The sequence below is a fragment of the Python bivittatus genome, unplaced genomic scaffold (genome assembly GCF_059951505.1).
Source record: "Python bivittatus isolate LINGU-HERP-01145 unplaced genomic scaffold, Pbiv_v1 ctg000210_np1212, whole genome shotgun sequence".
Classification (NCBI taxonomy): Eukaryota; Metazoa; Chordata; class Lepidosauria; order Squamata; family Pythonidae; genus Python; species Python bivittatus.
Genome location: NW_028277053.1, coordinates 11,174,081 through 11,191,081, shown reverse-complemented (window position 1 = coordinate 11,191,081; position 17,001 = coordinate 11,174,081). Strand labels below are relative to the sequence as shown.

At 44.3% G+C, this 17,001-nt stretch overlaps 1 protein-coding gene across 1 annotated transcript in view; it reads left to right on the top strand.

Moving 5' to 3' along the window:
• Window positions 1-1,606: 1,606 nt before the first annotated feature.
• Window positions 1,607-17,001, top strand: part of DGKH (diacylglycerol kinase eta) — a 114,807-nt gene continuing 99,412 nt past the window's right edge. Inside the window, exon 1 of the mRNA XM_088139486.1 lies at window positions 1,607-1,945. Coding sequence (XP_087995612.1) covers window positions 1,751-1,945 — 195 coding nt within the window. The 5' untranslated portion in view covers window positions 1,607-1,750. The remainder of the gene's footprint in view (window positions 1,946-17,001) is intronic.

Sequence of the window (17,001 nt, the reverse complement as noted above, 5' to 3'; positions counted from 1 at the left end):
TCTGGCACTGTCCAGAGGCAGCTGCTAAAGGCCTGTACAATCTGTTAGACTCCGTCACAGGAACACAGGAAATAGAAGTGGGATAGGAATCAGGAATGGGGATAGTCAACTTCATGCCAGTAGAATTTCCTGCCAGCTCACGATGGGAAAGAACACTTCCACTCAGCAGCCGGCTAGGCTGTTTGAGTGGGTTATACAGCACATAGAATATTACAGCAACCATCACTGCATCAAAATCACAGTTACAGTAATGAAGACTTTGGGACTTCACTTGGACTTTACCATGGCACAAACACATTTCAGCAACAGTTTTTCTGCTATTGTAAGTCCTCATGACATTGCCTTCCACTCATCCCAACCCATACCAGAAGCAGCTCAAAGTTGTCCTTTTCTGTTCTGGTGTCATGGTTTCCCCTTTAGACAGGCAAGAACAACAGTTTGATGTGCTCCACTTTTCATCTGGGGATCTGGATCATCCTAGCCCCTATTTCCCTCTTAGGTTGATGTAAGCACTCTGGGCTCTTCTGAAAAGCAGGAGAGTTTTCCTGCTCTTTTCAACGGAGTTGTCCGCTTGTTCCCACCAAAACTTCCAGCAGATTTCCCACTGAAGATTGAATCAGACTGATGAGGGAGGGTGGGTTTGCGTCACTGTGGTAAGGCAGAAGAAAGCCACCTCGCTCTTTGCCCTCTTTGCTGCTCCACAGGGTGACTCTCCTGTCTGTCAAGGTGCTTTGAAACACAGGTTTAGTGCTCTTCTGGAATAACACTACCCCGTCTCAAAAGAGCCCTGCTATCAGCCAGTATCACAATGGCTGGAGGACACAACGTCCATGGAGACATGATTTCCTAGACTTCAGTGTGTGTATGGGGGGGGGGGGAGGGTCAGGTGAAGAACCCCAAGTGTCAATGGGCCAATCCTCTGTGGACTTCTCTGTACTGATGGTGGCTGGATCTAGTGACAATCACTATTTCCTCCCTGGGATATTCATGGCATCATCTGCTTATCCTTCTGACTGTTCTACCAGGGCAGTGGTGCAATGATGCTATGTATCTCTAACCAGGAAACACCCCCAGCTTCCCAGGAAGACCTTCTGCCAGATGTTCAGTTTGGGGCACTCGCTTTCCCGTCTCTCCCCCCCGCCCCCGATTCAGCGAGGTCCGGGCGCAGAAGATTCTTTCCTCTCGGTGCGATCCGGACGCTTCTTGCGCAGCGTCCCCTTCAGGCGCGCCCCCCTCCCTTCCCTCTCTCCCCGGGTCCGACTGCGCTGCCTCGGGGCGCGCTTTCCGGCGGGGTCACCCCCTGCAGCCACGACCCTTGCCCGGGCGGCGGAGGCGCCACCGCTTTCCTGGAAAGCCCCCGCCCGCTCCTTGCGCGTCTCTTCCGCGGGCGCGCCCGAGCCGGAGGACGCGTCGACTGGAGAGAGCCGTGCGGTGGCTCGGCTTGCGCGGCTTTCCCGAAAGAGGTGGCGACGGCGGAAGATGGCGGAGGCGGTGACAGGCGAGGCGGGGCGGGACTGGAGCTTGGCGGTGGCGGCTGCTCCTCCTCACTTTGATCCCCGCCACCTCCTCCATCTCCGCCCTGGGAAGAGCAAATCGGGAGGAGGAGGAGGAGGAGGAAGGAGGCAGGGAGGGAGGGAGCGGCTGTTGCTGCCGCCGCTGCCGCCGCCCGTCGGACTGAGCCGGACTCGCGCGCCTGCCCGGCTTTCCGCCCCTGGGTTGGGTCTCCTTCGCTCGGCCGGAGTCGGAGAAGATGGCCGGGGCCGAGGCGGGGCTGAGCGCCGCCGGGATCCGAGCGCAGCCGCCGGGGGATCCGGGAGGCGCCGCCGCCGCCGCGCCAGCAGCCCCCGCCGGGCCGGGCGAGGAGTCGTCGGACAGCGAAGGCGAGCCCGAGGGGCCGCAGAAACTCATCCGCAAAGTCTCCACCTCGGGCCAGATCCGGAGCAAGGTGGGCGCGCCGCCGCGGGGGCCGTTTTCCCGGGCGGAAGAGAGCCAGTGAGCCCAGGGAGGTCCCCGTCCCGAGCCGCCGGCCGGCTGGCCCCGGGGCCGGCGCCCTCCGCTCTCGCCGCCGCTTCTACCCGCCGCTGGCAGCGCTCCTGCTCCAGAGGAAAGGCGGCGGCGGCGGCGGGAGCTCAGCGCGGCGCCTGTTTCCTTGTGGCCGCCGTCGCCGCCTCCTCGCCTCCCCGCCGCCCGGCTGGACAGGGGAAGCCGAGCGCCGAGCCAGCGGGGTCCCGCGCGCCTCCTTCGCCTGCGCGGTGGGCTCCTCGGCCCTGCCGGCTTCTCCTTGCCCGCGGCCGGGGCGAAAGCGGCGCAGGCGGCCGGAGCCCCGAGCTCCCGCTGCTGCCCGCGGTTTCCTGCCGTTTTCCTCCGGAGCTCTTTGTCGCCTGCCCGAGCGGGGCAGACCCGGGGGCGCCCGCAGATGCTGAGCGCGCGCGCCGGGCAGCTCCCGGAGGGGAAAACCCCCCAAAGCAGCCCGAGAGAGCGGCGGCTGGAAGTTCGCGAAGGGGAGTTCCCTCGCGTCGCAGGTCTTGGGGGGCTCCTTCCAGGTCAAAGAGTTTCTCAAAGCGCATTAAAACTGTGGACGGAAGGGATAAAGTAGCCCAAGGGAAGGACGGAGGAGCCCTGCCTTCCGTTGGCCCCGTGGGAGTCTTCACCAAGTAATTCCACCTTTCCTTGTCGTTTCTTCCAGGAGAACGCAAAAGGGGACCCTCCCTTCCAAGGCTAGAAGACCCACTGGCTGAGTTCACATGACCTGTTGACTGGCTGCTGAACTAGCCCATTTACTGGGGTCCTTCAATAAGCTGGGCTGGAAACAAAGCAACCACCACCCGAGATCTACTGAGGCTTAACTGTGCAGTCTTTAGTTGGGCTGGTTACGTTCATATTGTGTGAACTCAGCTTGTGGGTCTTTCTTTAAAAACTAGGCCATGGATCCATATATCCATGCCCTAACTGTGCTGGTAACTTCAGAAAGTTAGTATGTGTCTCCTTCCTTGAGAAGGCAAAACGCCAGAAGCTAACTTTGGAGAATTGGATGTCAAGTCTAGTCTTCCTCGTTGGAAGTGTGAGAGGTTTTTTCGTGCTTTTTCCAAGAGGACATGGATTCTGTGATGGTTGCGGTAGGCTCTGCCTTGTCTACCAACTTCATAGCTGTTCATCTTGATGCTTTTCTTGCTGCATGGTGCTTGTATGTCATGGGGTGGGTGGATCGGTGGTCATTAATAATCACAGACACTAACTGAGGCGAAGAGGCTTGGCGGAAGGGGAAGGGGAAGGGGAATGGAAGGAAATGTAGTATGACCAAAGGGCTTCCTGAACCTGTTTAGAAGTAATGTGGAAAAGGGTCTCCTGCAACTGACAATCAAATTACTTCCCTGTTAGCAATGGAAGGCCTGGTTTAATAGACTGCAGCTACTTCTCAAGACGTAGATTGCTCAGCTACAATTTTTATGGGGAAAACTTCACTCCCACTCTTTGCTCTTATGTAAAACCCAGTCCTCAATGGGAATGGTGGTCTTAATTCTGATGAAGAAGGCCCAGGATTAGATAAAATGTAAGCGGAGAAAAATGTGGAGCTTACTTGCAATGAATAGAAAGTAAAAATACCCTCCACACCAAGGGCTCATCTTTAGAATGGATGACTTTTTATATGGATGGGTGGATTCAGAGCAGAACAGAATTTGATAGAGGAATTGGCTTTCTGTAAGTCTTGCGTAGAAGACTTGAGGGGTTGCAATGCCAATTTCTGGGAACAGTATCTTCTCTGGCAGAACCTTAACATCTGCAAGGAAGGAGATATAATTTTTAAGGCCTGGAGTCAGCAGGGGAAATTCAGTCCCTTTCTCTCTGATATGGCTGCAGGTATCCATACTGAATCATACAGAAGAACGATTGCCGTGTTTTCTTATGGCATAAAAAGTAATGGAGATTGAGAACTAAGTGTTCTGTTGGTAGCTGTCCACCGAAGATGGGGATTGAAATGGGTATCTATCTGTGTAGGGTTCACAGACATGCAGTGGTAGCGTCTCGCTCCTACTAGATGTCTCTATAATTTCATTTCCTGTCCATCCTTATGGATACTTTACTAGCTGATTGTGGTCATGAATATTCTGGGATCGAATGCTTATGAAATGAATTATTTGTAAAGGACGAATGAATTGCAGACACCCTGTGAAAGCATTTCTGTGTTTGAAAACACAACATTAGCAAAAAGGATGAAAGGCGGCATCGGTTTATGTAGAATCTTCAGGGTTGTTTCTACTACCCATTCTAAAAACTATATTCAAAATTCACCGCTGCAAAACACCTTTGTTTGGGCCAACCAAAATGATACAAAGGAGTATTCAGGTTTTCGTGTTCTCCAGAATTTTTTTCATGGGTGCAGTAAAGCAGCTGGTGGGGAAGAAGCAAAACATATTGTTTTAAAAATGGGCCAGATGTTTTAGCCAGGTGATCTGCAGTTGGAAATCAAGTATGAGACAGAGTTTAGAGACTGAATAAATCTATTAAAGGGAGGTACCACTTGAGGTCAATGTATACCTTGCATTCAGGGACAGAAAAAATGGTCTCTACCCATTGACAGTTGACAGTCCTGACAAGCTTTTGCTGCTGGCTGTTCAGATCAGCACCTCTGCATCAATAATATAGCAAAGGAGAGCCAGATTAGTGCAGTGGTTAAGACTATAAACCAGGAGTTTGTGAGTTCTAGTCCTGCCTTAGACATGAAGCCAGCTGGGCGATTGTGGGCTGGTCGTTCTCTCTCATCCCAGGAAGAAGAAGGCCAGGGCAAACCACTTCCAAAAATCTTGCCAAAAAAATTGCAGGGACTAGTCCAGGCAGTCACCAGGAGTTAACCCTGACTCAAAGGCACCAAACATACTACGTGTAATAGTTTCTGGTGCACTATTAGTGTGAGAAAAAAAGGCCATAGGATTCCTCCCCTCCCCTCCCGCTATGAAAAGCATATCTGAGTTTCTCCCAGACCAGCTACTTGCAGATGTGAGTTCTTTGACAGGTGAAAGAAACATCATTTCATTTCATTCTGCATATATTTTGTTCTGCATCTTTCATGAGAGATGTGGAAAAAGCAGAAAGAGGACTGGGTCAAAACTAGTAAGAGACTGTCTTTAAATGCAGCAAGGTTTTACTGACACTTCCCGCTCTACTGCTAAATTGTAAGAGGGGACTTGGGTTGCTAGTCAGCGAAAAGACTTCCACTTGAATGATGAAGTGAGGAATTTGAAAACAAAACAGAAACGAGAGAATAACGCTTTAAAAGATGATAGATACCAACCACGATGATCATCAGGGTATTAGTTGGCCAGATTGGAGTAGTTTATAAATACTGTTCAGTAAGTAAATAATAAAATGAAACCACAATGTTTAGCAAGAATTTTTCTGAAACTGATTGCTTAAAAGCAAGGAACCAGGATCAGCGTTGCTCTCACGTCTGACAAGTTTTTATCACGAACTGATTTTGTTGGCTGCTGTTAGAAACAGATCACAATAGCAAAAGCCTGATTCAGCAGAATAAATGATAACAGGAACACAGATAATTTATTCTGATAGCATATGAAACTCGAATACAATAATCGGCGTGTACTGTATATTCACTGGAACAAAAGCCTTATGGATGCAAACAGAAGACATGCCCATTTTCAATTTATTTCACAGAGATGTGTTTCTCTAAAGTTAGCCATGGACTTGGCGCATTATTTCTGTTGCCAAGTACAAAAAAGCCTCTTTGACCTCACAATTCAGCGATCCTTTCTCTAAGTGAGAAAAATTGCTTCTGTCAATTCTTATGCTTCTCTTTTGTTGATTTGTTTAGCATAATAGAACAGTTTTCTGAAAGAAAGGAAGGCTTTGTAGATGTGTAAACATCAGCCCGTATTTGGATGCCATCGATGCTATAATTAAAGTTATTCATTATATTAATACTATCATTATTAATTATATTATTAGAAAATATGAGTCAGTTTTTTCGCTCAAAGAAGTCCTTATCTTCCGGTAACAATTGTGTTTAATTCAGGTTCTCTGCGTAGCGTGCAACCTACATTTCACCATAAGACTTTCTAGAAAAATAGAACTGTTGGTCAGCTACAAGCCTTGGGTATGTGAGTTGGCATAATTAGTCTAAATGTTCCTTACTACATTTTAAAAAATGTTCTTGCTGTAAGGATGGGTAAATTCTTTAAATATGTCAGTGCAACCTTGGAATGGTGTTCCTTGAGTTGCGCTTGTTCTTTCAGATGATGATTTGAATGGCAAAGGGCATATGGTTTGTTCCTACATCTCAAAAGGGTTCTTAGATTAGGAGTAATGGAAGCATGTCCCTGGAGGTTATCAGTGGAGTGCAGGGGATGAAATATGATGCAGAAAAGAGGGCAGAAGAAGAATGAAGTTAGTCCAACTGGGCAATGGAACATAGGGCTATTAGCTGATATTATGCTTTAATATTAAGTGCTTTTATCTGGAAGCAATCTTGCTGCTTTCAGTTTAAGCTGCTTTTTCCTCTAAGTACGCTTTTACATCAATTGCCTCCTTAGCGCTGCAGATTTGAAGTATGTTATGGGCTATCTCAGTTCATGTTTCATCTAAATGAGAAATTCTACAGTTTTGAAGAAAGCTGTTGCTGATTCCATGTACTGAATGACCTGTGGCATTTAGTTAAGCAAGACTGACATTTTCTCTTGAATATATTCTAAAGGGAAGACAGCAAAAAATTTTTTTAGGGAGGTGGTGAATTTAACATTGACTTTAAGGCATCCTTCTGATTTGGGTTCTATCTACATTCTTGGTTGGAATGCCCAAGGTTGACCAATGAAGACATCTGAAAAATGAGAAATAATGGTGTTGTGTTGATGAAGACAATAAAAGCTGAATTCTTTGGAATTTTCATGTACACCAGGATTTTCCCAGTTTCTTGTTACCTGTTATAACCCTTTGTGGCTGATCGCACAAACTGCTTGTGAAAAGAGAAAAGTTCCCCAGTTCCGTAGCTCCATTTGAGTTGGATGGAAGATTTTCAGCCCAAGAGAATTGGCAACCTTTCCTCTTCCAAATTCTCAGGAGTGTTTGGACCTTCAGGGTTGGAATTTCAAGTTAGGACCAATGAAAAATGGATAAAAGAATGGCTTAATGGGGTTTTTTTGGTAGGCTAACAACATCAAAGGAGCTCAGTTAACCAGGATTTTACTTTTTAAAAAACATTTCAGCTATATTACACAATGTGGCTTAAAACATCTCAGTGCAAAATAAACACCTTAAATTCTGCCTTCACAATTTTTAATTTTGAAGCCCCAGTCCTTTCTCAACTATACTAGGTAGGCTGGCACCTTGCACTAATTATGGCTCTTTGAATAAATCGAGTTTGTCTGGGTTCATGGAACACATTCTTCTAGAATCAAACAAACCGTATTATGGCTTAGTGCAACATGTGCGGTCACTCATGGCTGCCCTAATTTATCATGCAAAACTGATTTAGCACAGTATCCATTATGCCACATGGCTGGGAAAAGCTGCTGCTATTATTTCACTAATGTTTCCCATGTCACCTAAATCAGGTACTGCCTTTAGCACACGTTTTGGATTAGTTTCAGCAATCTGATTTCGCTTCACTTGCTTGGAACTGAAATAGTTTCTACACAGTGTATCTCCTGTGTTGTGTTTTCAGTTTCAGTGACCACCAGGAAGGAGCACATAATCGGTTTCATCCTGATTGGGACTCCACAGATATGGATATCCAGATGTTATTCTATGGATCTCAAACCCTCTACCAGGAATTCTGTGTTATTCTATGAGGTTCAAACCCTCCTCCGGGAACCCCATAGAATAGCACCTGGCTACCCACATCTGAAGAGTCCCAATAAAGGATGAAACTGGTGCCTTGCTGGTGGTCAATGAAACCAAAAACATCACACAAGGTATATACTGTGTAAAAAGTTAGAGAAATTCTCCACCACCACCATCAAGAGGGGAAGTGAAGTCATTTAAAGCCCCACAGACAGAGCTATGACATAATGTAACATCTTATTTTTCTTCTCAGAGAGCTTAAGGGAAAGTGGACTGGATGTACCATTCTGACAGAGAAACTGCAGTGGAAGAACATTGGTGTGAATCACAGTTCCCTCCCTCCCTCCTTCCTTCCCTTTCCACCTGACTCCACAGCAATCAGTTAGACATCATAAACTCTTGCTAGTTCTTCCCAGCAGTAAATTGGAAGAGGAGGAGGAGGAGGAGGGGGGGGGATGATGATGATGATGATGATGATGGGTTCCAAGTGCTAATGGAGAAAATGTTATTGATTAGGCCCAATTGGTGATTCCTGTGATAGGTCCCAACTGAATTTTCAAAGTGCCCTCAAAAAAGGTGCTTCTCTCTCCCTTGTTTTATTCCTTGCCCTCCCTTCTTTGTCATTTTTCCTCTTGGTAGGAAGAGAGGGTTTGATGAAGTTTGTCAGGGCTTGTTCTTTTGTATTTATATGTAATTAACCACCCAGAGCTGTGGGGCATTTGGCAGCAATGTAATGATGTAACCAGAAGAGGTTGGGTCTGAAATGTACGACCTGATTCTTTCTTTCTTTCTTTCTTTCTTTCTTTCTTTCTTTCTTTCTTTCTTTCTTTCTTTCTTTCTTTCTTTCTTTCTTTCTTTCTTTCTTTCTTTCTTTCTTTCTTTCTTCTTTCTGGGTTGGGGTCGGTGGGGGTCGGAGGCTAATGCAAAATATATGTGTTAATCCTTGCTGAGGTTTTAACATGTCTGTTTGTGATCAAAGCTTCTCCTGAAAAATTTCTGCAACACAATCTTGGGAAGCTGAGGGTGGGGGGTACCCTCTCCAGTAACAAAGAATGGTTGAGCATGATATGGAAATATAATTAGGTTGATGTCTGTTTTTATGTAAAACAAAGAATAAGAAGAGCATGTATCTGACACTGAGACATCTTTTGATGCTTGGCTTTGGGCTTAGGATCCAGAAATAAAAAGGTGCTTCTGAATATGTATGGGCATGCACATTACATCTGTCTTCAGCTCTTTAAAGCAAACAGTTGCAGAGAGGAGCTATGTGTGCACCCACCATGGATGCTCTGAAATACCTTTTTGCTTTCAATCAGAAGTTCAGCCCAGAACTACCTGGAATATCCCCAGATAACATCTGACCACAAAACAGCGGAAGGCAGTAAAACTGTTTAAATAACCCAAATCTTGCACATTTGCCACATCACATGAGGTGTTGGTGTTCTCATATGACATCTTCTAAGAATATCACACTTTTGTGAGATTTCAGATGAAATCTTGCAATGTTTTGAACATTTTTGTTATGATCCCCGGAAAGGTTGTCTACTCAGTCTTCGTCCTCTTTGATCTCTGATGCTTTTGACCGCTGACTCTTGTTTTACCTTCTCTGTGTGGTACAAATATATTTGGTGTTTTCCTAGGAAGTTTTTCCTCTGTTCTTTTTCCTTTTAAGGTCATCAGATCTCCATGCTTTGCTTCTGAACCTGTTGTGTCCAGCTCAGACTCTGAAGCAGAGGAGGAAGAAGCAATGGTCAACAGCTGAGCCCAGTTGACCTGAATTAATGGAGCCTAAATCCCATCACTTCCACTTCTTTGGAGTCTGAGCAAGTTCATTCGGTCCTGTATCCAAAAAAGGGTTGATGACACTGTGTAGAAGCAAGATGAACTAGGCATTGCAGATATGTAAGCTTGGATATAAATAAAAGCCAGCCAAGACTTAGTTGGCACCAGCTGAATTCAGGGAAGGCACACACAGCTCCTGACCATTGGGCTTGTCACTCTGCACCCAGGAACCATGAACTTACTTTGTATCCCAGGACACTTCAACTTTTGCCTGTCTGCATTGTGAAAATGAAGAGAATCTGTCCTCTTCTGAACTGTGGGCCAGATTGGGACTACTCTTTGCCTCTCGTTCTCTTTTTCTTTTCCTCCTTGAAACTTCAGGATAGAACAGCACCCTCAATGTATCTCCTTCCACTGTCATGTCTCCATCTTATCCTTCTGCATTGATGCTTCGTCATTGTCTCAAATTCAGTAGGTTAAAATTCAACTTTGTAATCTCCCTCCCAAGCCTTTTTCTCCTCACATAATGAGCATGGATGTCTTTATCTGTCCTGCTGAAGAAGTAGGAAGACTTTCCCTTCATTTCTTCTCCTTTTTCAAAATTGGAAAAGCACAGTCCTTCAGCACTGCATCCACAATCTATTGATGGCTTTTGACATTCTCTTGTTTTTTCTGGTTGCAGCAAATGTCAAACCAGATTGGTTGCCACCCGGATTTGATACACAGATGCCAGAGTCACATGAACCAGTTTGGAACCTGGCCAGAGTTCTGAAGCAGGGTCACCGACAGTGGATGATGAACTATGTTGAGCCTGGGATACTTTGCCAACTGATTTGATAATGAGTAGAGTAGAGTAGAGTAGAGTAGAGTAGAGTAGAGTAGAGTAGAGACAAGACACAGAAGATACATGGAAACCTAGGACAGAGCAAAGGAATTGGGAGGAGAGGAAGGGAGAGGAAGGCTGAGAGATCAAGAAATGTGGACAGAAAGATGTTTGTGTACAGAAAAGGCAAGAAGTTGCTTCAGGAAACATAGAGGATGAAGGAAGATTTGGGGGAGATTCAGAAGCCAGAGATAAAGAAGGATCCAGGGATAGTCTGCGCTGGTTTGCTTGAGGCCAAGGACAGGAAACTCCATGTGGTTTCCTGAAGGATGAACAACACAAGCAACTGGCCTTGAGAAAGACCAAAAAAGGATATGAAACAGAAGTGAAGCAGAAGTCAGAGGGTGAGGGCAGGCTGGTCGCTTGAGTTTGGTATCCTGAGAACCTACAGTTGCTTCAGAACTTGCTGAAGAGTTTTTCTCCTCTAGTAGAAATGCAGATGGATTAGAAATTGAATGCACTAAAACCTTTTCTAGATTTTTGTTCTTTCTCTTTGGCTGGCAAGGTTAATTTTCTTGGTAAATGTTCTGGCTCATATGGAGAGAAACTTCCTGACAGTAAGATCTGTGCAACAGTAGAATGGTCCCCCTATGAAGATTGGAGGTTCTCCATCTCTGGAGGTTTTTAAGAAGAGGCTGGAAAACTACCTTCAGCAGTGGTTTATTTGGTCTTCTTGCACATTGCAGAAATTGGATTAAATGATCCTTCTGGTCCCTTCCAACTCTACAATGCTATGAGCTTAAGATTCATACGTCCTCTGTCTGTTGCCTTGACTACTCCAACCTCCTGCAACCCTATATTTTTGTTACCTCTTTCAATTCCTTGCTTATTTTCAGCATTCTGCTATTATAGTCATTCCCTTCTTTTGGCATTCTGATGACAGTCCCTGGAATTGCTTTCGGTCTGCTCCTGGACCACCACCACCACCACTGTCATCATCATCAGATACCTAGAACATATGATGATATGTACCAGATTTTCTATGGAAATATATACTGCTTTCTGCCTGTAGGCTCAGACATGTTAAAAAGGGAGAGAGGAATTGGAAGGGAGAAAAAACAGGTAGAAGACAGTATAAGTTACAATAATGAACCTAAAAATAAAGATCAGGAGTCTGGTAGCACCTTTTGAAACTAACACATTTCATTACAAGGCATAAGCTATTTTTTACCTTTTAATAAAAGGTGCTGATCCGAAAAGGTGTTGCCAGACACTTTCTGATGCTTGCCTATCATAGACTAACACGGCTTTCCTTCTCTACATAACCCAAGAATAAGGCATATTGAAAGCCTGAAAAAGAGAAGAGTTAAAGAGCAATGCACCAGTCTGGAACTGGAAAGCAAAATGTGCTTCAGAGTGTATGTGGTACAAACATAGAGCCGACCTGGAACGGCATAAGCCAAATACATATTTTCCTGGGATCCGGTATTAGCTGTAGAAATAGCCACAGGAAAAGATGCAGCTGCTTTAAGGTGCTGTTGACATGTGCTACATGGGCACTGACGCATGCCACCAATCCTGTTTTGCCCTTTGAATCTGGATTCCTGCCCAGCCCTAGTCTCTCAGAAATTGTTAGAGAGCAATCACGGAAGAAGGAAACTGGATATTTCAGAGGAGAAGGGTCCACAAAAGAGAGGAAAGGAGAGAGAAACAGCGAGCAGAGGAAAACGTGGAAGAAAATTAGGATTTGCTGGATTGAGAATCATGGACGGTAAGCATTGGAAAAGACCTGGGAGACTTTCTAGTCCAACCTTAGCCTAGCACAGGAGAAAATGACTAGAAAGCAACAGAGGTTATTTCAGAGATAAAGCTTGACGCTGGAACTTGATCTAGAGAACTCCAGTGAAAGAAACCATAGGCCTTGTACTGAGACATCACACTGTGAGTTTGGTGATGGGTGAACTGCCACTCGGACATCATGTCTCATGACAAGGCAGCGTGTGAAGCAGCCATTGTGATTTATTTAACAAATAATGACTTTATGGGGTGTATGAAGCTAGCCAGTGAGAGATAAGGGACCAATTATACTTTGGCTAAATGTGTCCTCGGATTCTCTCTTTGGCATTTCCCACATCGGTCTATTTATGGAAATCATCCTCAGGGCACCCCAATTCAGAGGGAACGAGACGGAGGGGCTTCCCTGCTTCTTCCCCTTGAAGTTCCTTTCTGCGATTGTTCTTAACCACAGAACTCGCTCTTCGCTGTGAGAGAACCAGACATCATCGGCTAAACAATGTTAGTGCAAAGCAGCAGAAGAAATTCAACTGCAAAAGGAAATCATCTAAAAACTGCAGACATGGAGTCTCAGAATCCAGTCCCTTTTGAAAGAGGAAACTGGAAACCAGTGACAAAAAACCTTGAAAGAATTGCTTGGGAGATAGATGTGAAATTAAGAGGGCATGACTTTGTTTTTCCTTATCACTTCATTCTGACATCCGGATCTATCCCTTCCTTTCTTAAGTAACTAGCTTTTTTTTTTGCATGCAACCTTTTGGCTAGAATTGCCTCCCTGTATTTTTTTCCTAATCAATGCTCAAAATATGTTTAAGGCCCATTTTGTTTTGGTGATTTTGTTGATTAACAGATTATTTTAGCTTGGGGTGTCTGTCTGATTTTACATTTTTGGCTGTTTTTATCTTTTTTTCTAGTTCTGTACGCTGCCCAGAGTCCACTGGAGTTGGGTGGCCAATAAATTTAAATAAATACATAAATAAAAAAATAAAAAACCCACTTTTTCCACACTTCCTTTGGCGTAATTCTCAAACCCTCCTCTATCAAATAAAGAAGCTGTATCAATATATCTTCACATTTCAAAGCAGCTACTGAGAAGGCCCACATCCCACATCAACAGGCTTTCTGTATAAGAATATGTGGGGTAGGGAAGATCTTGTGGGAGAGATGGTCTCCCAAGCCCTCTGAGCCACACTGTGCGAATCAGGATCTGAAAGCAACCTCAGCATTCCATATGTGAATCTGCTTCCACCAGTGACACATGAGCTGTGGCACTATGTTTTCACTTCTGAGTCATCTTCAGAGGCTGTGTAGAGTGTGAGCATGAATACTCACTATCCTAGCAGAGCAGGGAGCCCAGCGGGGCCCCCAGTCACAGTTCTGCTCCATTAGAGGGAGTGTGATCCAGAGCTTTCACCAACAAGCAGCAATTCCTTCTTGTGCTGATTTCATTTGAGGTTATTTTGGCCCATTCAGGGCCTCACAGCCTCCAGGTCCCGAGTCAGAACTTCTGCAGCAACTTTGGGATGATAACTCACCCCAAACCACTGGATGACTTCTCCTTATGTAGCTAATTAAATAACTTAAAGGAGTGGACTGAGCTCTGTGGTACCCCATATTGGACTAACTTGCCCACTTCCTGAACCCCTCTCTTAGGAAAGATTGAAGTGCCTCCAATCTCCAACCCTTGCAGGTAGCCTGAAAGGATAACCATGGTGCATAATATCAAATGTCACTGGAGAGGTTTAATAGGATCATGAGGGGCAGTCTCCCTCTCTCCAGGTTCCAACAAAGATCATCCACTAAGACAATCACTATCCTTTATATCCCACACCCTGGCCTGAATCTGCAAAGGATCCAGAAAATCCATTTCCTCTAGGATGCTCCAAAGTTGGAGCCCCACCACTTTCTTCAGAATGCTCTTAAAAAGGGTAGGTTGGAGACCAGCTAAAATTGGTCCAAAGTGCTGGATCAAGAGATGGCTTTTCAGAAGGGGGCATGCCACCACCTCCTGCAAAGCCATTGGCACCATCCTCTCCCTCAGTGAGGCATTAATCACCTCCTGAATCCAACCATTCATGACCCACTCAGCTAGACAAATCATCCAGGCAGGGTATAAAACCAGCTGACCAATCCTGGAGGAGTCTACTCATGTCTTCACATGCTGGTCTTGTAAGACAGTACCCAAGTCACCTGCTCAAGTGGTATCCAACTCTGAGTGAATGTGAGCAGTTTTGTCTGCAAAGAAGTCAGTTATAAATTAGATAGGTAAAATTATTTTGAAGAGCATCACTGGAGGAGAGAGTATACTTTGTGATATCTTTAATTGGGGGACAAAATCTGCGAATCAGAATAATATTCCATATCTGGCGCATGGTAATGTTTCACAGGTTCAGTGAGAGAACTTATTTTTAGCTGTTAATCACAGCTGAAAACTGGTATTTAGCATGGTGCTCTTGCAGTGGGAATGTTTCCATGCTGGAGATCTTAAATGTGCATATCATAATATTTAATAAATATGTGCATGTTAACAGTAGTGTTATTTGCTGTGTTCCTTTTTTAGAAATGTACATATCGGTTCTAAAAATCAGTGTTGATGAGAATGAAATTTTGAGCATCGTGAAATTGTACATGTGTATATTAAGAGGGTACAACCATGCTGTTCTATATAAAGCATACGTAACTTTTTAGGTTAATGAGAAACATAAAAAAATAGCTAGTATTCAGCAGATGCTGTTAAGGGTTGAGATATGCAGTATGTCACATTAAAAACCAAACTTGATTGAGTAATGGATGAGTCTTACATCAATATACTGTTTGGTTATTATAATCAGGAGAATTTGTCTGTAGAATATTTAAATACTTTTTAACAACTTCCTTTTTTCTTTCTATTTGAAAGCAGTTTTCTTTTTCTTTTTAAACAAATTTCATAATTTGAGGAATATTATTCTCTCAGTGCTGTAAATAAAATAATACAACTATTATTTGGTATAGATGTATTTTCTAGAATGCTGGAGAAAGCAGAATTGGTGAAAGGTGATGAAGTTGTACATGAGTAGCTAGAAGACATAGATTTTATGACAAGTGTGGACTTAACATCTTTGTAAGCTGTTCTAGGATTGCACATTTAAAAAGAAAATGTTTTATATTTAACTTGAGGCTGGAGATGTGGCTGGAAATGTGTGGGGAATGTATCTTTAAAAATGTTCAGAATGAAACAAGTTACTGGTTAAATGTTTATTTAATGCAGGTCTCTCTCATGGTCTGCAAAGACAGAGAGGAAGGCAAGATTAAACTGTGATTTCCACATTCAGATGCACGGGAAAGCTTTTAATGTCCACTTATAAGAAAGTTTGGAAGGCTGTGGGAAGTTATTAAAGAAAGGAACAGATAGAAGGCTCAAGAAACAGGCTCCAGTTCTGACAGGTCAGTTATGTCTCAGTCAGCCTTTGTCTTCACGGAATTTAAGTGATATTTGTTTGCATTGGGGAAAATGGTTTCTCTTGTGCTTCAATCTTTGCATTACGGAGAATCGTGTGCTTCAAACCATTCCCCGGTCCAATATGTACTGAAGGGAAAATATTGAACATATTGTGATTTTGCACACAGCCAGAGAAAGCATCGTGTACACTTATATCAGCTGGCACAGTGACATGTTCTTGGCAGCCTGGCTAACTAGTAACACCCGCAGTTATTTTTGACCCCCTGGAAGAATACAACTTTAAATCTTCAGAGTGGAAGAAAAGCTTTTTAAAGTTCACAGGGTACGGTGGATTGTTTTTCCAGGGTAGACGTGTGTGTTTGCCAGAATGGTGATTGAGAAGTATCCACATAATGTTTTCGGATTAAAAAAATATATTGTGTGAAAGATGCAAGTTTGATATCCCTATTCATTGAGGAAAGAACAGAAGTAGATGGAGATGATTGAGATAAGATTGACTCTCAATTATACAAAGAGAAGAATTATGGTGTGCAAAGTTTCTTGGATTGTATTTTATTTATTCTGTTTGGGTCTCACATTTCCTGAAGGGTGCCTCGCCTGTATGCATAGCTGCTCTAGCTTTTCATTCTTATGACGCTCTGAGATGAGTTAGGTCTTCTCCTTGCTTGTATGCAACACCATTCTTTGTTTCATTCTGAATTTTGTCATAGATTGAAATCTCTCATATTCGATGTAGACAGTGCATTTGGAAAAGTTTTAGCTTTCTCAAATCAAAGGCCCAAGATTCTGCATCATGCAGTAGCACTGGTGCTGTGAATGATCTATAGATGCATATTTTGGTAGCAATGCTTACGATGCCTATTTGTCAAGAGCACTCTGTTAGTGCTCCAAAGGCTGAGACAGTGTAGAGAGTAGAGGGAGTAGCCCTGAAGCATGGGAGGAAGACCCGTTACCAAGATAAGAGGAGGCTGAGCCCAGGCCAAGAAAATAATGTGAGAAAACCTCTCAGACAAGTTGTTACAATAAAAGTAGTCCTATGGCATTGGTTTCATAGTCTGGTCTACCTTGTTGGGCCAACAGTCAGCTTGGCTAATGTGAGTGTTGATATTGGCTGTGGCAGCTATTTTCTGTTCTTGGACAACTGAGCCAAGAGTCCAAATATTTAACTTCCTCAAGGCACAGGGTTGGCCAAGAGCCATGGGTTGTGAATACCTTGGACTTGTCAATATTGATGGTTGAGCCATATGGAGAAGTGGCAGTTTTTATATTGAGTAGGATGTCCTAGGCTTCTCTTTCCCTGTCTGCAAAAATCACACTTTCATCGGCAAACATTCAATTTGTGATGAATTCTTCTTGTCCATATTTGACATCA